Source organism: Dipodomys ordii, unplaced genomic scaffold (assembly GCF_000151885.1).
Source record: "Dipodomys ordii isolate 6190 unplaced genomic scaffold, Dord_2.0 Scaffold164, whole genome shotgun sequence".
Classification (NCBI taxonomy): Eukaryota; Metazoa; Chordata; class Mammalia; order Rodentia; family Heteromyidae; genus Dipodomys; species Dipodomys ordii.
In genome coordinates this window covers 2,157,533-2,182,053 of record NW_012267380.1, presented here as the reverse complement: position 1 = coordinate 2,182,053, position 24,521 = coordinate 2,157,533, and the positions used below count along the sequence as shown (strand labels likewise).

Sequence of the window (24,521 nt, the reverse complement as noted above, 5' to 3'; positions counted from 1 at the left end):
GGCGATGGGTAGGGGTGGGGTGGGGGCGTCGTTGCCCAGGCCAAGGTACAGGAGGGCGGAGAGGGAGTGCAGGCTAGCAGACAAGATGTTTCCAAGAGCTCAAAGCCAGTTCCAAGGGCAGGGAGGGGTGGAAAAGGTCCTGGGGCCCAGCGCAGAGCTCCCACAGAGCTCCCGACCTGGGTGAGGGGCAGGATCTGACCCGATCCCTCGGCATGAGGACAAGGGTGGGGGAGACACAGGAGCCCGGCCAGAGGGTGGCATCTAGGGGGGGGGCTCAACTGGGCCAGGCAGAGAGGAATATGGGACAAAGAATCAGGCAGAGAATAAAGAGAGCACTGGCCGGCCAGGCCCAACAACAGAAGGAAAGGAAGCCGGATCAGAGGCCATGAGGCCATAAGGGGCTGTGCAGAGGCCCACGGGAAAGAAGGGAGCATAGCTTCAGTTCTGAGTCCCAGCTCCCACCCAACAGCGGCTTTAGCTCCATCAGGAAACGGCAGGGTGTGCGGCCTAAGCACTGTGGGGCTCGGGGCTGTGGACAGCCCAGAGCAGCTGTGGACATGCTCTCCACTGGCAAACCTATGTGCGCCACAGCACCTTGCAGGGAAATCTGCCTGCTCGTTTGTAAGAAAGCAACCAAGGCCAGCCACCAGCAGCTCACCCCCGTCATCCTAGCCCCTCAGGAGGCCGAGACTGGAGGATCACAGTTGGAAGCCACCCTAGGCAAGAAAGCCTGTTGATTCTTTTCTCCAATAAATGGCCAAAAAGAAGCCAGAAGTGGAACTGTTCTCAAGGGGTAGAGCACCAGCTGAGTGAAAAGCTCAGGGACAGTGCCTAGGCTCTGAGTTTCAGCCCCAAGACCAGCTTAAAAAAAAAAAAAAAAAAAAAGGATGGACAGATAGAAGGCTAGACAGACGGATGGGAGGAGGATTTCTCAAGAAGGCTCAGGGCAGTCCTGGGATCCTTCCTGGGGTCATTATTCCAGGCAGGGATTAGTAGCAAGGTTACGGAAAGGAATTATCCACCCGCACTCCCCCACCCCCAAGTTGACGTTCCTCCTTTAGGTTAATAAAAATTTTACTGTTCACCTGTGAGCCCCAGAATTTGAGTTTGAACAAAACTGGAGAAAAATATGAGGAGCGTGTGGCAGGAATGGCAAACATGACTTTGTAAAAGCAAATAATAAACCAAAACAAAAAGGGAGAGGAAGGGGAGGGGGGGAGGAGGGAGAGCAGAGCCCAGGGATGACTGGATGGACTCTGGAGGGATCGGAACGCAAACGTGATTCATGCCATGTGTGTTCGGCCTACTCCAGCTGGCCGTCTCTAGGAAGGGCTCCTGGACTCTAGCCTGGGGGACTCTAGTGTCCTGAGGGTCCCTGCTACTTGGAGGCTGTGGTCCTGACTCAGTGTGTGTGGCCAGACACCCAGGGCGCCGTGCACAGGGTGTGGACCCTGGGGCCAGTCGGGGGAGGGGCTGGGATGACAGTGGGCGGCTGAAGCCCGGGGCTGGGACCGGAGGGTGGGCAGCCGGCCCTGCTGGCTCTGCCGGCTCGGCTTGGCAAGGTGGGGCTCCCCCACAGGGCTGGAGGACCGTTTCTTTCCATACCTTTCTTTGTCATCCTTACTAACAGATGAGTCTCGTTTATCTATGTCTCTATCTCTGTCATGAGCTGCAGCAGACGCGCTGCGCTCCAGCTCCCCTGGCTTCAGCCAGGGCGGAGGGGTCGGGAACGACGCGGGCGTCCGCTGCAGCCGGTTCCAGGGCTCATGAGGGCTAAAGCTCGGCACACTGGGGCCATCCTTGTGGCCGAACACTGAGTTGGGAGCTGAAATGGTCAAGTGGAGAACAAAAATGGAAGAGAAATTATAGGCTCTGCTGTCATGGGGTACTTACCAAAACACTGTAAACAGCACCCAGACTTAAAATGAATACATATTACTGGGAGCTGGAAAAGGAAACATTGACAGACACATTAGAGGAATTCTCGCCCGCCTGCAAGCTAGTTCAGTTTTCTTTTTAACCCAAGATGGATGTGGGGCTCGGCTGGCTGCACAGGCCGGGGTGTGTGTGGGGGGGGCACGTAAGATTTCTAGCCATGTGCAGAGCAGTGTGGTTCTTAATCCCGGAGCCTTGCTCTCTGCCACGCTGTTTCTTAAGTGGAAATCACCTGTGGTTTGGGAGCATACAGCATGTTGAATGCCACCTGGAACCCGCCCCCCCCCTCTCCCCTCCTCCCCAGGAAACCAAGCATGCAAAACTCCATGGAGTTTCCAGTGACCGTGATTTGCAGAGGGGAACACGGTGAACACCTCCATCTTGCTGTACAGGCCAGGCCTGTGCAGCGTGGGTTTCTCCTGGCACAGTTCCACCCTACCCCGCAAAGGCAGGCCAGAGTTCTACTGTGTTATTTATTTGGTTTTGGTGCCAGTAGTAGGCTCGAGTTCAGGGCCCTGTATTCTGCCTTGGCATCTTTGCTCAAGGCTGGTGCTCAACCCATTGAGCCACAGCTCCACTTCCAGCTTGTTGCTGGTTCATTGGAGATCAGTCTCACAGACTTTCCTGCCCGGGCTGGCTTTGAACCGTGATCCTCAGCTCTCAGCCTTCTGAGTCGCTAGGATGACAGGTGTGAGCCACCAGCACCTGGCCTGTGTAAGATGGAATTTCGACCTGGAGCTGGAATAGGATGAAGGTGTGAACTTAAGTTCCTCAGCACACAGTAAGTGGCCAGCTCCCCAGAGCTAGGCCCAGGGTGAGGGAGGGCAGTACTCACTGACAGAGGGGTTCCCGAGTCCTCCGAAGGCGTTGCCCCCGACTGCGGCCAGGCCGGTGAACGTGGATGGGCGGTTGAAGGGCTCTGTGTGGGGTGGGGGAGGGGATGTCAAGGCCCTGTGTGCCAAGCCCTGCCCCCTGCGTACCCTTCTGTGCCAGGGCCTGAACTTGGCCTGTCTGGGACATGTGAGCCCTGTCCCAGCCCCTTTTACTTTGGATCTATGCTTTGCCCGGGGCTGGCCAGCACCCAGCACTGCGGGGACACCCTAGCCAGCACCCAGCAGATCCCATCATCCCATGGCTGACGGGCAGCTCACCCAGATGAGCGGCAGGGTTAAGGAAGTTGCCGTGATGGGGGGGCGGTCCGAACGGGGTCCCGGCCGGATGTGCAGCACCTGTGGGTCCAACACAATGAAATCAGATGACACAAAGCCTGCCCCGCATGAGGCGAGCACACCGCTGACTTCAGGAGGCCACAGGGAAATGGGTGGAAAGGAATGGCTGCCGAGAGCCCAGGCCCCTGCAGGTACCCCGGCACCGACACAGTGGGGACCCCCTGGCATGCCTATATGCAGAAGCAGAGGACAAACTGCCCGTTGCCCCGAGCAGGGCAGCTCATATCACGAACAAGGCATGATGCGGAAGGAAGTCAGAAAAACCAGGCTACCGTGCCGTCCACAACTGAGTGACTTCTTGTGACTTCCAATGCCTCTCAGCGTAAGAACAGCAACTCCTGCCACGGACATGTCAGTCTGCAGACATGTGCCCCTCAGTGCCAGTTCCAAAGGCACTGTCTCGAGCTGCCCATGGCTGCAATGCCCAGGGCCTTGGCACGTGGCGTTCCCTTCTCTTGGAGTGTGCTGTTGGTGTCACGCAAAGGCACCTTTGCCAAGGTGAAACTGGCTGCTGGGAGTAACCCCAGAGCACGGGAAGGAAGGCACACGAGGCCCCTCAACGTCCAGCACAGGTGAGGCCAGTCTGTTCCTCCACTTCCATTTAGTCTGCTCTGCCTTCCTTCCTTCCATTTCCCTTCAGACATTTTATATGCTTACTATGAGCCTCTCTGCCTGAACTGGCTTTGAACTGTGATCTTAAACACAGCTTTCCAAGTAGCTGGGATTACAGGTGTAAGCCACCAGCCGTCGGCAAAGGACCCCATTTCCAACTCGTGAACAGGCAGCTCAGCATTAGGAGGTGCTTCTCTTTATTTCACGATTTCATCCCCAAAGCAGAGGAAAGTGGCTGAATATGACAAGTATGTATGTGTTACAAATACCAGCTCAAGGCTTCACCAACTAACCATTCTGGATAAAGTCCAGTGATGCTAAGGCACAAAGACGACCTCCCAGAATGGAGAGACAAACAGGGCCGGGACTCACGTTTTAGGGCTCCTGTGCAGTGTCTAAGTCCTCACCTGTGCTTGAGAATGGGGATGGGTGTGGGCGTTGGTGACACTCAGTGCCACTTCTCAGCCCTGGTCGTTGGCCTGCTCAAGCCCTGTAGGCCTCCGTTAGCAGAGGAAGCCACAGGTGCATAGTCCATGCACGGAGGGCACAGGCTATGCTCACGGAGATGCCCAAGAGGTCTCCACCCAGCCCTGGTTAGGGCCCCAAGACTCCACCAAAGAAGCCACACCCACCCTACACCAGCACCCATGCCCCCCACCCCACGTCACGTCCACAATACAGCTACTGCCTTCTTCAGCTTAGAACCATTCAACACTACTGCCTTCTTCAGCTTAGAACCATTCAACAGCCTTGCCCACCCCATAGCCACGCCTACTCTCCAACTGGGTCAAGGCCTTAACTGCCTCAGGCTACAGTTTTAGCCACACTCCCTCGGTGTGCTACAAGCTAATTACAGCTTCAATGAGACCAGAGCTGCTCACAGCCATGGCCCCAGGGAGGCTCACAGTTCCAGAATTACTGAAGCAGAAGCAGCCAATTCACCCCCTTGGCTCCAGTGAAAGTCAGGGAGGAAATTCTTGATTTCTCTCCAAATCGGCTCTTCACATAGCCCTGTCTTAGAGCTAGGAGCCATGGCAACTGAGACCCACAATATGTCCCCCAGTAGAACTGACAAGGAGGCTGGGTCCTGGAGTGGAGGAAATGATGAGGATTTCTTGCCTTTTGGGTACATGGGACCACCAACAGTGAGCGGTGGGTGAGACTGTGGAAGGTGGCTGGAGGGCAGGAGGGAAGGGAGGGGCACTTGGTCTGGGTGGGCAGAGGGTCATGAAGGGGAACAGAATTTGCTATAGAAATGAGCTCCCCAGGGCTGAGAAGGTGGTTCAGTGGTAGAGTGTTTGCCTAGTATGCATGAAGCCCTGGGTTCGATTCCTCAGTACCACATAAACAGAAAACGCTGGAAGCGGAGCTGTGGCTCAAGCGGTAGAGTGCTAGCCTTGAGCAAAAGAAGCTCAGGGACAGCACCCAGGCCCTGAGTTCAAGCCCCAGGACTGGCCAAAAAAAAAAAAAAAAAAGAGAGAGAGAGAAAAGAAATGAACTCCATGTGAATTAGAGACTCAGGTACTCAAATAGGTGCTATCTTTAGTTATTTACTGAGCAGAGCTCTGGGCCATGGACCATACCCTCAGTCTTGGAAGAGATCAGACAGGGATGCCACACCAAGAGGCCCTGCTTTGAAGGGAGGAGGGTGGGAGGTACAGAGTCCTGGAAAGGACAGGATGGTCCTCTGTAGTTCCTCTTCCAGGCTTCCCCTCCCCAATGCACCCTTCCCCAGACCACAGATGGGGGGCGGGGAGGATGTATACAGAGTACAGAGGTGAACAAACCAGAGACTGAACGCACAGGTCCCATGACCCCAGCAGGAGAGGGTGGCCCTGAATTCCCGCACTGCTGTAATTGGCCAGCCAGAAGCCCGCAGCCCCTTCCCTACCACAGGTCTGTCTTGCTTGTGTTTGTCCTTACAGCCTGTCACTCACTGAGGCTGTTGTGTGCAGAGTGACCCAGTGCTCCATGGGCACCTAGATGTGGGCACTGTGTTCTGGATAATTCTGCCCTGGTGAACTTTCTGCTCTTTTCCAATATGCGCTGACAAGCTTGGGGGCTGTCACGTCAACAAAGCCGCCAATGATAAAGCCAAGCAGTGCCAATCCCACCGGGGGAGGGGCCTGTCTTCCTTCTGCAGTGGGAGGAAACGCCAGTTCCCTCCACATGCTGGCTGTGTGCGAGCGGAAATGCCTCTCCTCGCAGAGGCGAGAGTAGCAGATGGGCACAGGGACCAGGCAGTGCGCTTAGCCTCTCTGGGCGGCCTCATCCGGCAGGCCTCGACCCCTTGGGACTTACCAGCGGCAGAGAATAAAGTAGAAGGCCGTGCCAGGTCGTGGGGATGGTGGATGGCTCCAAAGAGACTGGGGCCGGGCGGGCGGCTCAGGAACTCAGGCTTTAGGCCGAAATCCAGCTTGTGTGGGTCTGACTGCATCTGTTTCTAGAGCAAGAAGAAGACACGCAGGGCAGGTTAGAAAGACGTAGAAGAATGTGGTAGAGTGCCAACCTTGAACAAAAAATTCAGGAGCAGTGCCCGGGTCCTGAGTTCAAGCCCCAGAACTGGTACATGAACATGTATGTGCACATATGTCTTCACACATGCACAAATGATAAATTGCTTAGAAGCTCATTTTATTAGGAGCTTCTTTCTGTACGGTAATCTGCTGTGTAATGACTGCAGGAGAACACATGACACATTGGTAACTGAATGCAAGGAGGAAGTATTTGCAAGCCTTCAAGCTAATTTTCAAAGGCTCATTGTTATAAGAAAAATACATGAAAACGGAGGATGATCAGTTTAATGGACAGGGCCCTTTCCTCCTCCTATCCATCACCCTTCATTACCTGAAGAAGGAGAAGTCAGCTGAGACCAGAGGACCATCAAGACCTTCTCACCCAGTGCCAGCACAGCCCACTGACTCCCATCCACCCTGAGCTAATTGTGCTAGGGAGCTAGCACAATGGAGGCTGCAAGGCTTCTGGATCCTCTACTACCTCCTCTGGACTCAGGTTCCCGTGTCCACAGCCATGAGGACCCTGGAATCCCACGAGGCCTTTTCCGCCCCAGCCTGCTTCTGCCTCTTTCTGTCCCACTTCTCCCAAACTTATCCCTCTCAAATGCTAGGACATCCCCATCTTGAGGTCCAGCTGAGAAAGTGGGTGAAGGGGTACCCACAAAGCCATAGTGTAGTATAGGGGCTGGAGACCATCCCTCCTTGCTGCAGGTCACCCCCCCATGAGTTTATCACCCAATTTAGACAGCAGCATACCCTAGCACCTTGTGCTGAGAGCCACACCAAAACCCAGCACTCTGATCACTGCTATTTCCCCAGCCTTGAGACTAGACAGCAGGAAAGACTTAATAAGACTTGGGTTCCCCCTGGCCTGGCACAGGAAGTAGCCCACAGACTCCAGGGGCTCACACCTGTCATCCCAGCCACTCAGGAGGCTGAGATCTGAGGATCATGTTTCAAAACCAGCCAGAGCAGAAAAGTCTGTGATTCTATCTCCAACTAACAAGCAAAAAGTTGGAAGTGGAGCTGCTGCAGCTCAAGTGGTAGAATGCCAGTGTTGGTCAGAAAAAGCTAAGAGGAAGTGCCTAGGCCCTGAGTTCAAGTCCTAATACTGGTTAAAAAAAAGTAAATTAATATCCAAGACAAAGGAGGTTGAGGGAACTCTGCTCAATTCTACAGGGAACCCTACCATGAAAACCTCATCACACACAACAGCCAGCCCCCACCATGCTTCTAATTCACTATAAATCTAGTAAAAAAAAAATCCTTTTGTTTCCTTAATTCTGGTTGCCAAATTATTTAGTGTTAATACTGCACAGCGCGTGGCATAGCTCCATTAAATACAACTTAGGCCCGTGGAGCAGAGCAGAGCTTGGGAATTACTGAGCTCTGAGATGGAGGCTGGGTGCCTAGCTCAAGGGGCGTAATGGAATGGGATAATAGAAGTGGAAGTCACCAGGGCCTTTTCTGGGAAAGAACTTGCTGGAGTAGCACCGAGCATCTTCTGTGGCTTCAGAGCCCGGGGGAGAGGAGGTCCCATCCCACCCGCTGTTCTGTGAGAACCCACGGAGAATCGAGCTCATCAGCACAATGTGCCTGGTGCTTCCTGCTGCGTCCCATCTCCTGGCTGAGCTGAAGTGCGAGGTTCCCAATTAGACCCTGCCTAACGACATAGGAGAAGTGAACAAAGCTCACTGGAGGGGTGTGAGGAGGAAGAGCAGGTGTCTGGGAGCCAATGCACAATAGCTCTTGCTCTGTCTGGAATCACTGACCTATTAAAAGAACTATCCCTGAACTATCAACGTTCCTCTTGCTTATGCACCATTTTCACTGGTGGTGGTTGAGCCATGCCTTCCATCCAGCTTTTGCTGGTCAACTGGAAATGAAGTCCCACAGACTTCCCTGACCGGGCTGGCTTTGAACTTCAACTCTCAAATATCAGCCTCTTAAGTAGCTCAGATTATAAGCCTGAGGCACTGGGTTTACCACGTCACAATGGCAGATGTGAACACCGCCACTGGCCATATACTGGCCAATTTGAACACTATTTTCTAGAAGGATCACTGTTAACTACATGCCCTGCTAATGGATGCACAGAATTATCACTGTATAGTATAAAATTCTCACTTCTTCAAGCTGTCAAATGAAAACAACACACTGTTATTATTCCTGTTGTTTTTTGTGTAGGCTCTGGGAATTGAACTCAAGAGCCTGGGATTGTTGTCCCTTAGCTTTTGTGTTCAAGGCTAGTGCTCTACCACTTCAGCCACAGCGCCACTTCTGACTTTTTCTGAGTAGAGTTAGAGTCTCATAGACTTTCCTGCATGGGCTGGCTTTAAACCTTGATCCTTAGATCTCAGCCTTGTGAGTACTAGGATTACAGGTGTGAGGCACTGGGCTAATCACAGTGTTATTAGAAAAATTATTAGCTGGGAGCTGGTGGTCCAAGCCAGTAATCTTAGATACTCAGGGGGCTGAGACTTGATCCAGTTTGGGCAGAAAAATCCATGAAACTCTGATCTTCAATTAATTGCTTCAAAAACCAGAAGTGGAGCTGTGGCTCAAAGTGGCAGAGCACTAGCCTTGAGCAAAAAAGCTCAGGGACAGCGCCCAGGCTCCGAGTTCAAGGCCCACAACTGACAAAACAAAACAAAACAACAATTTTCAGAAACACCATGAGTTTCTCTCTGCTTAAGTATCTTTTATCTTTTATCATTTTTGATCATTATACCTAGGTTTCCAATATTTTTATTTTGGGGCTCATTCCATATTTTAGCCTTTTAATCCGTAAGATGATAAAATCACTGGAAAGGAAAAAAAATCACACCAGGAAATCATCCATTTGTTTGAGTTTTGTAATTTCCTGAAGTTGCTGGGTAGCAGGGAGAATTCTGAGTAGCTGGTCCAAAGCTGCCTCGTTCTTCCCTCCTGGTCCCTGGCAGACCCCACTCAGTACAGACCACGCCCATCCAGGCCCCACCCCCGAAGACCCAGCCTACCACAGACCACACCCACCACACCACACCCCCACCCCAGCTCTAACCTTCACTTTCTGCTGGTGATGGTAAATCTGCCAGGCGATGTGCACGTGCATGGCGCACCACTTCCCGGGTTTCTGCGGGGGGGAAGGGAAGACATGGGTCAGGGGAAGACACTGCGGAAGGAGGAGCCTCCTGCTGCTTCCCCCTGGACCCAGCCAGGGGACAGAGCCAGTTCCCACCCTGGGCTAGGATGTAAGGGGATGGGACAAGCCCGACCACACTGTGTGCATGTCTGTGTGTTTCTATGTGTGTCTATGCGTGTCCGCGTCTGTCTGTCCCTGTGTACCCACTGGTCTGTCTGTATGTCTGTGTGTGTATATGTCTGTGTCTGCCTCTCTGTCTCTTCCTGTACCAGCCAGTAGGCTGGGCAGGGGTGGTTCTACTTGGCAAATGCTACTCAGTAAACCAGGCACTGAGCAGAGCTAATGTAGGACCATGGCCTGCAGGCAGGGCCTGGGCTCTGGGTGCCCAAGGTCGATGTCCGCTAGCCTAAGAAATTCAGGATGTTTTTTATTGTAGCCTAAGGTCGCTAAGGCCCCCAAGACCCAGGACCAGTTCCTGCTGTGGGCGCTGTGTACTTCTAAGAGAGAACAAGCAGGGGGGAGGCTTCCTCTAAGAGAGAACAAGTATGGAGGGAGGCTTCCTCCTCCTGTGGCACAGCTCTCCATCCACGCTGGTGGGGTACACAGTGCATTCTCTTTATCACCTACAGAATTGCGTCCATCTGCCAGGGGCTCCACCCTCACCACCTGCATCACCAAGGGCAGGAGCCTCTGCTTTCTGCATGGACAGGAAGAGTCCTGGGCCAGCTCTCCTCTCTTGTGACTGAGTACGGGTCACTCATTCCCACCATCTTCTTCACCTCCATCTCTGCCCCAGCCCTTTACCATCAGTACCAGGTTCAGGACTGCAGGAACACTTTGCTTTCAATACAATGTGATTGAACCAACGCTACAACATCTCTTTTTCTGTGTCTACTACTCAAAGAATAGCTACCTGCCCAAATAAAGAGATTCCAGACAGAGACTAACATCAGCCTACAGACTGACTAGACCTGCTAAGGACAGGATCTGACTGAGTTGTAGCTGGGCCTGGTAGTACATGTCTGTAATTCCAGCACTCAGAAGGCTGTGATAGGGGGATCCTGAATCTTAGTCTGGTTTGTCTGTCTCAGAAGGTCTGACTTGGTTGAATTTCATCTGTTACATTCATGGAAAAGCCAGTGAGCGGCCTGACTTCCTAGAACACCTTGGGCCCTGTGCAGTCATGTGACCCGTATGGGCACATCCCGTGGACCTCCTCGGTATAGGGGTGTTTTTAGCCCTTGGGAGTCAAACAGAGGCTGCAAAGACAGGTCTGAAACTGCACCTTACCCTCAGCATGGGTCTGAAAGGATCTGTCAGCTGTGAAGAGAAAACGACAACTCGGTTACACGCCTGTCACTCAAACAATTGCTCTAATTAACAAATTTGTAGTGCTTCATTAGGAGGGGAAATTAAAATGTTAGAATTTTACTTTTAAATGAAGCCCTTTTAGAGAATAATTAACTCATTTTCACACTATCAAAAGTGCCAAGGGTCCCCTCCCCCACCCCAAGGCCCCGGGACATCACACTGCACCAGGGACTGGGCTCCCCGTAGCCATGCATTGTGAGGGACCCCATCTCCAGTGACTCTTCCTGTCTGTACCAGGTGAGGCCTCACTGGGCCTGGACATGAGGGACACTAGACAGCTGTATCCCACACTGAAGCCAGGCTCCCTGCAATAACCCATGCATCACCCACACGTGCTTGGAGAGCTCCCGCCTCCTGCCGTGAACACATGCTGCCCTCTGCCCAACATTGGCCATCCATTTCTGACTAGTCTCACACAGGAAAAAAGAAGGCATCACTAAAGGTAACCAAATACTATAAAGATGAACCCAGAGAGCCATCCAAACTATTATGTAACTTTGCTATGTATGATTAGTAACAAACATAACCAAAGCGCCATGGCTATTTTGTGTAGCGGTAGAGTGTGAAGGCCCCTGGGCACATTAAGAACAGGAAGCACACGGACAGGCTGGTCCAGCACCAGACAAGGGAGATGAGCCCTGACTTCCAGGAAGGAAAACACTCAGCGCGGGCATCAGCAGTTCACACCGGTCATCTAGGCTATTCAGGAGGCTGAGATCAGAGGAAAAGTCTGTGAGACTATCTCCAATGAACCATCAAAAAGCTGGAAACAGAGGTGTGGGCCAAGTGGTAGAGTGCCAGCCTTCAGTGAAAAAGCCAAAGGAGAGCAGGAGGCTCTGAGTTCAAGTTCCCCAGGACCAGTATGTAAAAAGAAAAAAAACAGAAACAAAAACGGCTTTGTTATTTTCCACTGGAGATGTCTGGACTCCAGGCGTGGATGACAGAGCAGCCTGGGCAGCCTGGATCAGGCTGTGGGCTCAGGCCACATGGCTTTGTGCCTGACAGGTATTTGCGGGGTAAGGCCTGGGGGCAGGGGCGGTGTTACTGGGGACCATTGGCTGCACATACTCTTGGGTCTTTCTGGAGCAAGGTGTGTGGGACGGTCCCAGGCCGGGCTGCCACGTCGATGGGGTTGGATGTCTGCAAAGGAATGAGACCACACTTAGAAGCATGGAACACGGCCATGCAAGCCAGGGCTGCCCCCTTCTCCCCCCCCCCCACTCCAAGAGACATGAAACTTCATTTGTCTGCATGGCCCCTTCTGAACTGCACCCCATCATTTTCTCCAGAGGATTCTCCCTCTGTCCATGGCTTCTAAAGCAAAGAGGCAGTCCAGAACATTCTTCTGCCATGTAAAGCCCAGGACTGAGAAAGGACCGTGGAACGTGCCCTGCCACCGTCCTCTGGGTGTGCACTCATCCTTTTCTTCTTGCCTCCAAAGAAATGCTTGTGTGTGTTGCCATTTACAGAATCAGGTGCTTCTCATCAGAATGGCTGAGAGTATTTTTATAGACATTAAGCTAACTCGAAATTTTAACAGGCAGACAATAACCAGAAATTACACTCTGTAATGAGCCATTAGCAGTGGCAGGAACAGGACAAGAGAAACTAATTTAGGGTCCACTCCGATCTACCATTAAATGCTGCTTTTGTCTTTCCGATTCAAAATATCGTTCTTAAATATCACCAACAACATTAGCTTTCATGCTGAATGAAGAACGAAAAGCCTACTTTAGGCTGCTTGGAAAAGGACTTAAAAATGACACTAGTTATTTTATTTAGTAAGTCACAATTTGTACAAGTGTCTCTCTCTCTCTCTCTCTCTCTCTCTCACACACACACACACACAATTAACTCCTGTGGAAGAAGAGCTCCTGTTTAGGCATGAAGCTTGGGAGGAAAAGGAGGGAAGAAAAAAAAAAAGGGAAGAAGGCAAGAAAGAAAAGCAATCAGCAGCTGTACAGCTAACAATTAAGCAGGAGTTGTTAGAAGCTGATTAGCATACATATGAAGAACTCTGCTAATGAACTGCAATCTACATATTCAATCAGGAGGGCCTACCAAGGCTATTTCTAACACCAGGAGAGACACTCTTCTGCCCAGATGTAGTTTTCTGTATGGCTGGCTAATTGTGACTGAGGGAAACAGTCTAATTTATTAAATGACCTCCTGGGCTGGTTGGGGGAGCACGAGGGACCTGTCCCTACCTAGTGGGGTGGGTCCGGGGTAGAAGGGAGTACCTCAAGAGTAGACTGACATGGAGGAGTAAAGAAGTCATTTTTGTCTTGGGCTGGGGTACACACACCCTGAGTGGTGTGTGTGGACCTGAGGTGCAGGCTGAGATTCTCTGGTGAGATTCTGCCTGCAGCCCAGGGCCTTGTACCTCCCCCCGCCCCCCCCCCGGCTTCCTGCTCTGGAAGAGCCCTGGGTGTTGTGCCTGACGTTCTTGGCCCCAGACTGGCACAGCTGGGGGTACCCAAAATCATACACAGGAAAACAATGGTATCAAGTAAAATAGAGCCACGCTCTCCTGAAGACTGACCTTTATAGAGAACTCCGCTTGTACGAGATAGATGTCAGCTGTCATTGAGGGCAAAAGGTTCATTCAGATCTAGGGCGCCAGAACTAGCGGCTAAGCCTTGTGGATGTGAGTGTGGCCATGGTGTGGGGTGAGGAGATGACGGAGCAGACAGCAGGGCCGGCCCTGTGTACAGACCAGGCCAGCAAAGACCAGGGAGCCTGCCCTCTTCCCAGACACCAGGAACAAGATGGGGCTTTATGTGGGATTTAATTCTGCCTCATTAAAATCAGCGAGGAGAAATCAATAAAACCATTGTTCCACAGAATCAATGCCAATCAATGTGATTGAGGTTTATCTTTGCTAATCATGGCTACCTTAAGGACAACATGGTGCCGGCATGTCTGACGCGTCACAGAATTCTTGATCTGACGCTTATCCAATTCCAATACGTATATGGTACTTGTCCATCTGTCTGTCTGTCTGTCTATCTATCTATCATCTATTCATATCAATATATAATATGGTCTTTATATATATATGTATTAGATACATATACAAGCATACAATCTATAGTAACTACATGTGTCCACACATCAATAATGTACAGTATCTACATGTGTAAGCGTATACTTCCTTTTTATTCATTGGCTAGTGCTCTACCAACTGAATCATGCCCCCAACCCTATGTATGTATTATACATACACACAAATATATAGAATATATGCAGTATATAGGTGTGTATGTGTTTGCGTCCACATAAAACACCTATATATAAACACACTACAGTATCTGAATGCATGTATACACAAAAACACTACTGCATATATATGCAAATTCATATACAGTATGTATATGTGTATGTATATAGGTGTCTCTTACATGTTATACATTGTACATTTGGAGTCGGAATGTTTTAAGGAGATTGAAAATCTCAGCTCAATGAAGACAGGTGGAAAGCTGTATTCCTCAGACTGGACAGACTAGAAGGAAAGCCCACCGTTCTCATCTCCACGCTGACTTTGGCAAATGGGTTGCTGTGCAGACCAGGGAACAGACCCCCCAGGCTGGCATGGGCCCTACAGGGCAGCAAACCCCGTGTCCCTCTGAACGAGATCTTACCTTGGGCTGGAAGGCTCCCTGCAGGGAGCCGAAGGGGCCAGCGGGCGTGACCATGGGGGGGATGCCGGACACTGCGGGTGGGTACGAATGGAAGAGCTGCGGCCAGAGACAGAGGAGGGAGAAAATGGTTTTAGCCAGAGGTGAGTGACGTGCCAACCCCTACCCACAGAGCCAGCGCCGCCGCCAGAGCCTCGCCACACTGCAAGGCGATTAGAAGCCGGATGGAGCGATCACACAGACGTGCCATGAATGGTGAACTCAGAAAGTTAAAAGTAGCTCAGAATCAATCAGCCAACAAATGGCGTCCCAGGTGAGGGCGTCATCCCGGGGAGCTTTGCTAATTATTAACCAGTAAATCTCACGGAGTCGTAAATGGCTGGGGTCCTAACACGCAGAAAAATCGTGACAGTGACAAGGAAAACAGGGGAGCAGGCTGGGGACAATGCACAGAAAATTACAAGTTAATTAGAAAGAAAAGGATTTAAAAAACGGGGGGGGGAAGAATAAGAAGCGAGTCTTTATACCATTAAAACTCAATTAGTGCTTTTAGGTTTTTTAATAGTTTGAGAAGGGAAGATCATTAGGGTTGCCAGGCAGTTCCACAGGACACTTTGGTGTTTTTTTTTTTTTTTCTCTCTAAGGGACTGGCAGTGTGCTGTCCACGGAGCAGTGACTCCTGCAGCTCACAGGGCGCTGGAAGTCGGGGCAGACATCACTCACAGGGCACCTGGGCCACAGGTACCAGACTGCTTTTGTATGTGCAAGGGACTCCTGGTGGCCAGATCAGCAAGTGACCTGGAGGGGAAGGAAGCAGCCCCTGCTGACCGCCCGGCCGTGCCTGGCCTGAGACTCTGAATACTCAATGGCAGATGATCTGAGCAAGGGATAAGTATATGATGCCACGGTTCACAAACGAAGGATATAATGAGGGGAGAATGAACACAGGCTGCACACACAGTGCACATGTCTTCCCTCCTTGAAAAACAGGTTATTTTCCTCTGCTTGTGCCAGTCCTAGGGCTTGAACTGAGAGCCTGGGTACTGTCTTTCCCTTTGGATTTTTTGCTCAAAGCCAGCACTGTTCTACTTGATTCACAGCTCTGCGGGGGCTTTTTGCCAGCTAACTGGAGATAAGATTTGTCTGCCTAAGCTTTGCGTTGAAGCTGGCTTTTCAGATCTCAGTTTCCTGGGCAGCTAGGATTACAGGTGTGAGCCACCATGCCCTGCTTGGATTATTTCTGAGAGACATCCCATAGCCTTTCTGTAAACTTTCCACCTCGTGGTCATGTAGTGCATCCAGGATACAAAACTTAATAAGCTTTTACCCTGTCTAGTGTCTGCTGCGATGGGTCACCAGCAGGGCTCCCGCCGGCCCCTCCTGTCTTGTTTGGGAGCATGTGTTCTGCTTAATGCCCCAGAGTTCATTTCAACGAGGAAGTGAAGTTTTCAGACTAATTGATATTGAACTAAATCCACTTAAACAGCGATTGCAAGCCAAGAGCCCTCATTTAAAACCGCTTTTAAAAAAGTCTAAAATTGTGTTTAAGATACTTGAGCACACTGCATTTTAATTCTCCTTTATAAGACCCTAATCTCCTACTGGGGGAGAGACTGGAGTGTTCCACATTCCACCCGCCATCATGCCTCACACGCAGGGACTCCCAGAGTTCCTTCAGAAAGCAGAGGAATCACACACACACACACACACACACACACACACACACACACACACTCATACAACCACATGCACGCACGCGCGCGCCATACCAAAATGCTCACCCTTTTCCCACCCTGTCTCCGAGTGGGCCTTTTACAACCACTCTGAGATCAGCTGGGGCTCTGACTCTGGCTGGCTGACCCCCTTCATTCTCGCGATTGCTAGCCTCCTACAATCTGCTGGGACTGACCACATCGCCCTTCCCTGAGGATGTGGGGTCTGTCGGGAATGAAGCATGAGCTTTCCAGAGACCCACGCCTCCATGCCAGCTCTCCACCTATACTTGGGAGCACTGAGCATCTGACCCACCCAGAAAACTTCCTGTAGCAGTGACTTTGGTTTGTGGGTCTGTCATAGAGGGGCTGTGTGGGAGGCAGACCTGGAGAGAGAACGGTGTGTGTGTGTGTGTGTGTGTGTGTAGATTTTGTTTGTATAATTTAGTGTTCATACTTTTCAAATTCTTTTAAAAACTTGGGGCTTGAACTCAGGGCTCCCTGCTCGTGTGTGTGTGTGTGTGCATGTGTGTGTTTCCCCTCAAGGCTAGCACTACCACTTGAGCCACAGCTCCTCTTCCAGCGTTTTGCGGATTCACTGTGGAGTAGTCTGCTTGGGCTGCCCATGGAATGGTGATCCTCAGATCTCAGACTCCTGAGTGGCTGTGACTACAGGCGTGAGCATAGTGTGCATCTTCTGACTCTCTATTAAGGTCTCCCTCTCGTTCTTTTTAGACTTCTATGGCAGACTATTTCATTGATTTGCAACCTGTTCCAGTCCTGACTTCCCAGCTACTCTCTTGCCTAAGAACATTGAAACCACTGTGCATGGAAACCACTATGGCTCTAGTGATTACTCTGCCCTTTTCTCTGGTTTTGCTTTTAAAACCAAGTGAAGGAAACATGCACAATCTCAGACAAAACATGCAGTATTCGCTCTGCCGCCAAAATCTCACAGCGAGGCACCTAGGAGCCTCTGCACACGGAGAGCCTCTTGCACAGAAAGGCCTGCGCATACAATTTAGGCTGGCACCAATTTGAGTTCCGGGACATGGTCTGAAATTTGTGTAAAATAAGTTCTTTTTTTTTTCTTCTTTAGAAGAAAATAAAGAATGCCTCTAGAGAGAAGAGACTTGTGCTCATTTCAACGTGGGGGGCTGTCCGGCCCTGTGGGAGATGCTCTCTACTGTGCTCAGGCGGGGACTCAGTCTAAGGAGCTCTGTGTAACGGTGTCGCAGTGGACAGCTCAGGGCCTAGGACCTGAGACTCTCGTGAGAGTTGCAGGAGTCTCCCACATTTCTGGAAAGACCCCACCCCCCCACCCCCTACACACACACTGTGATTTCTATCCCATTGTGCCCTGCATCTTGGAAGTGCTTAGGGTCTTTTGATTCTGAAGCAGACACTGCATGGTTATCAAAAGCGGGTGAGTGACAGACAGGAGCCGCAGGGAGCCGACACTGGGGGGGGGGGGGGGGGGGTGGGAGTGGGGGGGTGGTAAGGACACAGACACGCGTGCGGTGACATGGAGGCAGGGCATGGGGGGAGACTCACACTGTGCCGGTAGAAGGGGTCAACCTTGGTGGGGTATTTGTCAAACTGCAAAGGGACCAAAGGAACAGTTACTCCATCGGCATTCCCTCACCGGCCTGGAACAAGCTTTGGGGTGCTATGAGGTCACCGCACCCCGGGGCCTTCACCACACACAGTGGAGTCTGAGCTCCAGCTGAGAACAGCACTGCATGGCAGCCCGTGGGGGGGGGGTCCCCTGTGTCCTGGACACACACCCAGGGCCTGTCTTTCTAGTCTCTGTGTAGACACAGGCACAGGGCACGCATGAGCAATCGTCCCCACCAATCCCAGAGAAGCGAGGCCCGGCCCTTGGCACGATCTGTCCGAGGATTCCCTCTGTGTCAGTTCAACTTCACTTCTGCTACAAATTCTGCTGACACGTATTACACTTGGACACACCGTGACCTGGCCATTCCTTTTAGAACAGAAAACAAGGGTCTTTCTCTCTCTCTCTCTGGTAGTGGGCCTAGCTCTCTCTCAGCCTTCTTTTGCTCCAGCCTGGCACGCTACCCCTTGAGTCACAGCTTTCCTTACAGCTTTTAACTGGCGAACAGGGGATAAGAATCTCTTGATTTTGTTTGCCCTGGATGGCTTCGAACTTGGATCCTCAGACCTCAACCTCCTGAGTAGCTGGGATTACATGATGCATGGCCTGAGTCTGGTAGTTGTCACTCCCTCTGAGCAATGCTGCCCCCTGGGGGTCCTGACCTTAGACCATCAGCTGTTGTACGACTGAGCGGCCACTGAACCCAGCCCAGAGGAACAGGCCTCGTGCAGCCAGTGTAGAGCTGCAGACCCAGCTCGCCTGCAGGAACACAGCATTTGCTGGAAGAAACCTATGACTACCACGCTTCACTTTCATAAAAACTTAGAAGGAAAACTTGACAAAGCCTTAAGATCAGGTATATCCTTAAGTAGTAAAAATTAAGAAGAAAGCATCTAACAAATACTCATGTCCAGAGATGAGGCTGTACCTAACTCGGGATATACGTGGCAGCTTTCACTCATAAAACAAATGTGCCCTGTGGCTCTGGGGGACACACGCCAGTCCCATGCTGGCTGCAGGGGCAGAGCCACAGAGTCAGGGCCCTCTCCCACAGCCTGCAGACCCTTCTCCCCCACTGCTCTAGGGACATGTGTGCCACCACGGGGTGACAGTGCCCGGGATGCCCAGGACAACAATGCCACCTGTGAGCTCCCTAAGTGGCTGGGTGGAGCCATGGCAGGGCCAGGTGAGGCCAGGGGCCCCGGGGCAGGGCCCTCCCCATGCAGCCTGCCCACGCCCCCCCGTTGCACCCCGCTTGTCCTCACATTTCTGCCTGGGGTACGCACCATGGGAGGTGCTGGCGTGGGCATGATGGCGGTGGGCGGGATGGCGTGGGGGAACGGCGTGAACGTGTGCTGGTGCGTGTGCTGGTGGGTGTGCTGGTGCTGGTGCTGGTGCTGGTGGAACTCGGTCCGCAGGTAGGGCGGGGGGCCCAGGGAAGCACCACGGTCAGCACTCTGCGACGCCAGGAAGCGTGTGTTCAGTTCCTGCCGCAGGATGTCTTGCTCTGGAAGAGAAGAGGAGGGAGCTGTGGAGGGCACCCGGGGTTACCATGGACATCTCCTTCACAGGAGGTGTGCTGGCGGGATGGGAGCTGGCCGGAGACATCTGGTGATGAACACAAGCAAAGGAGATGAGCATCGATCACCTTTGGCCGCTCCACCAGCTGCCCAGAGACCACAGTGGGCTTCCCAAGCCTTGGGCCCTGCAGGTGCCACATTCTTGCCAGGCGTGGCTGGGGCAGGCCGTGGGCCTCTGAGTGTGCCACGTTCTTGCCAGATGTCTCAGTGAGCAAACAGGGGTCAGCGGTGGACACCAGGCTTGCGTGGCTGATGGGACAATGATCCCATGTCCTCTGCAAGAGTCAGTGGCCAGCCACCCTGCAGCAGTGTGCCGGTGGAGGAACAGGACCAGAGGGCCCTGTGACTCCGGCCTGACTGACACAGGGGTAACTAACACTGGGGCTGGTTTTGAAGTTCGGGGACGCAGGATCACAAGAACTTCCCAGCAGAGAAAGGTCATGCATCACAAAAACCAATCCGTTTTGTTTTTCTTCCTGTTGTTCCAGTGCTTGGGGCTTCAGACTTTCAACTGGCTTTTCCAGTCAAGGCTGGTGCTCTACCACTTGAGCCACAGCTCCACTTCTGGCATTTTGCTGGTTAACTGGAGATACGAGTCTCATAGACTTTCCTGCCTCAGCAGGCTTGAACTGTGATCCTCAGATCTCAGTCTCCTGGTAACTATGATTACAGGCGTTGAGCCACCAGTGCCTAGCACAGACCAGATCTTAACCTGGGGCCTCTACCAAGATCTTGGGGGAAACAAGATAGAGGCCTGGGAAGCTGGGCTGTCACTTCAAGGCATGCATCTGGGTGAGCAGGTGCCCCCCCTCACCTGAACAGGTGCCCTGCCCATCAACCTACCTGAGTAGGTGCCCCCGGCTGCGTGTCCGGGCACCGGCAGGCTCCCTGACGTCAGCGGCGGTGGAGGAGGCAAAGCCGTGGGTGGGGCAAACATATTGGGGTGATGCGGGTGTGTGGGGGGCTGGAGGGTGGGCGTGAAGCTGTGCAGGGGGCTGTGGTTCGGCAGGGACAGTGGGAAGGGGGAGGCAGGAGGGTGGTGGGAGAGGTGCGGAGGGGCGGGCTGGGTCTTCGCCGGAGTGCTGCTCCTGCTGCTGCTATTAAAGGAAGAAGAGCGCCATGAGCGTGGCTTGCCTAGAAGAAGGGAGGAGGCCTCGCTCTCTACAGCCACTCAAGGTGCTGGTCCTGGGGCTTGAACTCAGGGCCTGGGTGCTATCCCTGACCTTCTTTTGCTCAAGGCTAGTGCTCTATCACTTGAGCCACAGCAGCACTTCTGATTTTTTGGTAGTTTATGCATCCCGGTGTCTGGATTGTACCTGAACCCCTCAGGTCACTCCCACTTTCTTTTCCCCATAAGCCAGCCTCTGGTTTTGAACCCAGGGCCTTCTGCATGCCAGACAAGTGCTCTACCACTTGAGCCACATCCCAGTCCTTTCCCTTCCTTTACGTTTGTGCCTCTCTCAGGGGCACCTGCAGAGCTGGAGGACAAGATGGGCCTACAAGTGCCTCCCTCCCGGGAGGAGGATCTCAGTCCGCGCAGCCAGCTACGAGGGGCGATTAGGGATGGGGGTCAGCAGGGGGAGGGGATGAGGGTCAGGAGGGGGTGGGGATGAGGGTCAGCAGGGGATGGGGATGAGGGTCAGCAGGGGGTGGGAATGAGGGTCAGCAGGGGGTAGGGATGAGGGTCAGCAAGGGGAGGGGATGAGGGTCAGCAGGAGGACAGGGATGAGGGTCAGCAGGGGTGGGAATGAGGGTCAGCAGGGGGTGGGGATGAGGGTCAGCAGGAGGACAGGGATGAGGGTCAGCAGGGGGTGGGGATGAGGGCCAGCAGGAGGACAGGGATGAGGGTCAGCAGGGGTGGGAATGAGGGTCAGCAGGGGGTGGGGATGAGGGCCAGCAGGAGGACAGGGATGAGGGTCAGCAGGGGATGGGAATGAGGGCCAGCAGGGGGTAGGGATGAGGGCCAGCAGGAGGTGGGAATGAAGGTCAGCAGGGGGTAGGGATGAGGGTCAGCAGGGGGTGGGGATGAGGGTCAGCAGGAGGACAGGGATGAGGGTCAGCAGGGGATGGGAATGAGGGTCAGCAGGGGGTGGGAATGAGGGTCAGCAGGGGGATGGGGATGAGGGTCAGCAGGAGGACAGGGATGAGGGTCAGCAGGGGATGGGAATGAGGATCAGCAGGGGGTGGGAATGAGGATCAGCAGGAGGTAGGGATGAGGGTCAGCAGGAGGTGGGGATGAGGGTCAGCAGGAGGACAGGGATGAGGGTCAGCAGGGGTGGGAATGAGGGTCAGCAGGGGTGGGAATGAGGGTCAGCAGGGGATAGGGATGAGGGTCAGCAGGGGGTGGGGATGAGAGTCAGCAGGAGGACAGGGATGGGGGTCAGCAGGGGGTGGGGATGAGGGTCAGCAGGGGATGGGGATGAGGGTCAGCAGGGGTGGGGCTGAGTGTCAGGAGGGGGGTAGGGATGAAGATCAGCAGGGGATGGGCATGAGGGTCAGCAGAGGCCAGGGATGAGGGTCAGCAGGGGTGGGGATTGGGGTCAGCAGGGGTGGGGATGGGGATCAGCAGGGGGTGGGGATGAGGGTCAGCAGGAGGACAGGGATGAAGATCAGCAGGGGATGGGCATGAGAGTCAGCAGGAGGATGGGACCAGGTTCAGCAGGGCGGGGACTCACCTTAAACTATTGACACTCAGGCTGCTGCTGGTGTAGGCGGACAGCGGCTGGGCCAGGCTCTGGGCTGGGTGGGCCGGCACCACTGGGAGGCTGTGGTGTGGCAGCTGGGCAGGGGATGGGGGCCTTGGGGGCCGGGGCACCTGAGGCTGCGGGGCCGGCTGCAGTTGGGCCTCCGGGGGTCCCTGTGGAGGCTGTGAGGCAGGAGGAGGAGGCTGGGGCGTGGCCTCGGGGCGCTGCACGTTGGGGTCCCGCGATGGTGGCCGGAGCGAGGGCTCGGCCGGGGGCTGGGGCCGGGCTGGCGGGACCGGAGGACAGGAGTCTTTGAGCACCGGGGCCTCGAAGACCGGCTCTTTGCAGCAGTCCTGGCTCTTCTCCTGGCTCCTCTCTAGGCCTGATATCTTCGGGACAATGGGCCCAGCATCCTGGCCGCCACGCTCGGGCAGTGTGCCAACTCCCAGCTCGGGGTCTGCAAGGAGGAGAGCAGAGACAAGGCCTGAGTGAGCAGGGGCGCGGGAGAAAGGCAAACAGGAAGCTGGCCGACCCTGTCCCTGTCTGGGACAAACACCCAGCACTACCTGGGGCCAGAGGGTCAAACATAGGCTTACACTGGCCAGAGAGTCAACTGCACTTTCACCACCCCCATCTTTTTTTTTTTTTTTTTGTCGGTCATGGGGCTTGAACTCTTAGGCACTGTCTTTGTGCTCTTCAGCTCAAGGAGGGTGCTTTACTGCTTGAGCCACAGCGCCACTTCTGATTTTCTAGTGGTTTATTGGAGATAAGAGTCTCAAGGATTTTCCTTCCTGGGCTGGCTTTGAACAGCGACCCTCAGATCTCAGCCTCCTGAGTAGCTAGGATTACAGGCCTGAGCCACAGGTGCCCAGCTCACCCCCACCTTTTACGGCATTCCCTTGGGCCCTGTGGGGTCCCTGCTGAGATCAGGAATGGAGGTCAAATTCCTCAAGCCCAGCCGGCTCACGCCTGTAATCCTAGTTACTCAGGAGGCTGAGATCTGAGGATCGCAGTTCAAAGCCAGCCCGGGCAGGAGAGACTGTGAGACTCCTATCTCCAATAAACCACCAGAAAACCGGAAGTGGCACTGTAGCTCAAGTGGTAGAGTGCTCGCCTTGAGCTGAAGAGCTGAGGGACAGCGCCCAGGCCCAGAGTTCAAGGCCCACGACCGACAAAAAAAATAAAAAAAATAAAAAAAATAAAAAATTCCTCAAGCCTATACAGAAAATAGATGTACTTGGGTAGATTTCAAAGATCAAAAGACCCCTTAGCTGGGCATTTGTGGCACACGCCTGTATTCCCAGCTACTCAGGAAGCTGAGATCTGAGAGGATTGAGTTCAAAGCCAGCCTGGGCAGAAAACATCATGAGACTCTTATCTCCAATTAACAAGCACTCCCCCCCCCCCAAATCCACAAGTGGTATAGTACCAGCCTTGAGCACAAAAACTTGGGGAGAGTAGTGCTCAGGCCCTGAGTTCAAACCCGAGGACTTGGGGGCATTCACATGTTTCCCTAGCCATGGGTGCCGCACATTTCCACAGCTCATCCCCGACATCCTTCTGTCTATTTGCTCAGGAAGTCGATCGACTTCCCACCTGCTGACTTTCCATCTCCCACAATGACCATGACACATTTCACAACTTCATCTTGTCTTGTACAGTGTGCCCAGAATTTGCCAAATGCTGAAATGTGCTGGGGCGGATGGAGCTCAGCACCAGCAAACGGCCCTGTCTTCACTGCACACTGGGGCTTGAGCAATCTCTCTCCTTGTAGTCACAACACACCATGCTCATCACAAAAGAAACAGATGACAAATTATACTGCGTGGTCCACATGGTAAAAGGATGAATTTACCGTCTGTAATATATGTATCAATAAACTGGACTTACATGTTTTTGTACTGGTAGATAAAGGGAAATAGGTTTGTTTTGTGCTTCCTTGGGGGACACACAGCCCTCTGACATTGCCACATTTACTGGGGTGGGCGCCAGGGGTGAGTGGATGCACAAGCCCTCTGTGGAAACGGAAGAAAAGTATATACATTTGCTTATGTGTTTAAAGGCCCTGGAAATATCCATACAAGACACTCAAGGTTCTGCCTGTGGGGTCTTTGCAAAAAGTTTGAAATTAGAGACCCAAAGTTGGAGAAACAATAAGAAAATGGGGATGGCACCAATCAGTGGCTCACGCCTGTAATCTTAGCTACTCTCAGGAGGCTGCGATCTGAGGATTATAGTTTGAAGGCAGCCTAGGAAGGAAAGTCCTTGAGATGTTTATCTCCAATTAACTAGCAAAAAGTGAGAAGTGAAGCTGTGGCTCAAGTGGTAGAGCACCAGCCTTGAGAAAAAAGTCAAGATACAGTCCAAGCCCGAGTTCACATTTCAAAGTGCCAAGCCGTACTGGCACATAAAAGGGAAATAAATGACTAGGACTGCATTTTCAGCACCTCTATTTAACAGAGCATCTCGATGTTGATCTGCTGGGGAGGGGGGGAGGGCTGG

General features: G+C 53.0%; 1 protein-coding gene across 1 annotated transcript in view; it reads right to left on the bottom strand.

Moving 5' to 3' along the window:
* Positions 1 to 1,322: 1,322 nt before the first annotated feature.
* Positions 1,323 to 24,521, bottom strand: part of Auts2 (autism susceptibility candidate 2) — an 824,367-nt gene continuing 801,168 nt past the window's right edge. Inside the window, exons 7-18 of the mRNA XM_013033172.1 lie at positions 22,011 to 22,476; positions 20,179 to 20,432; positions 19,042 to 19,262; positions 17,692 to 17,736; positions 14,429 to 14,524; positions 11,856 to 11,927; positions 10,707 to 10,736; positions 9,336 to 9,407; positions 6,078 to 6,219; positions 3,087 to 3,164; positions 2,771 to 2,854; positions 1,323 to 1,825 (exon numbers count right to left, since the gene is read on the bottom strand). Of these exons, the coding sequence (XP_012888626.1) occupies positions 1,323 to 1,825; positions 2,771 to 2,854; positions 3,087 to 3,164; positions 6,078 to 6,219; positions 9,336 to 9,407; positions 10,707 to 10,736; positions 11,856 to 11,927; positions 14,429 to 14,524; positions 17,692 to 17,736; positions 19,042 to 19,262; positions 20,179 to 20,432; positions 22,011 to 22,476 (2,063 nt within the window). The remainder of the gene's footprint in view (positions 1,826 to 2,770; positions 2,855 to 3,086; positions 3,165 to 6,077; positions 6,220 to 9,335; positions 9,408 to 10,706; positions 10,737 to 11,855; positions 11,928 to 14,428; positions 14,525 to 17,691; positions 17,737 to 19,041; positions 19,263 to 20,178; positions 20,433 to 22,010; positions 22,477 to 24,521) is intronic.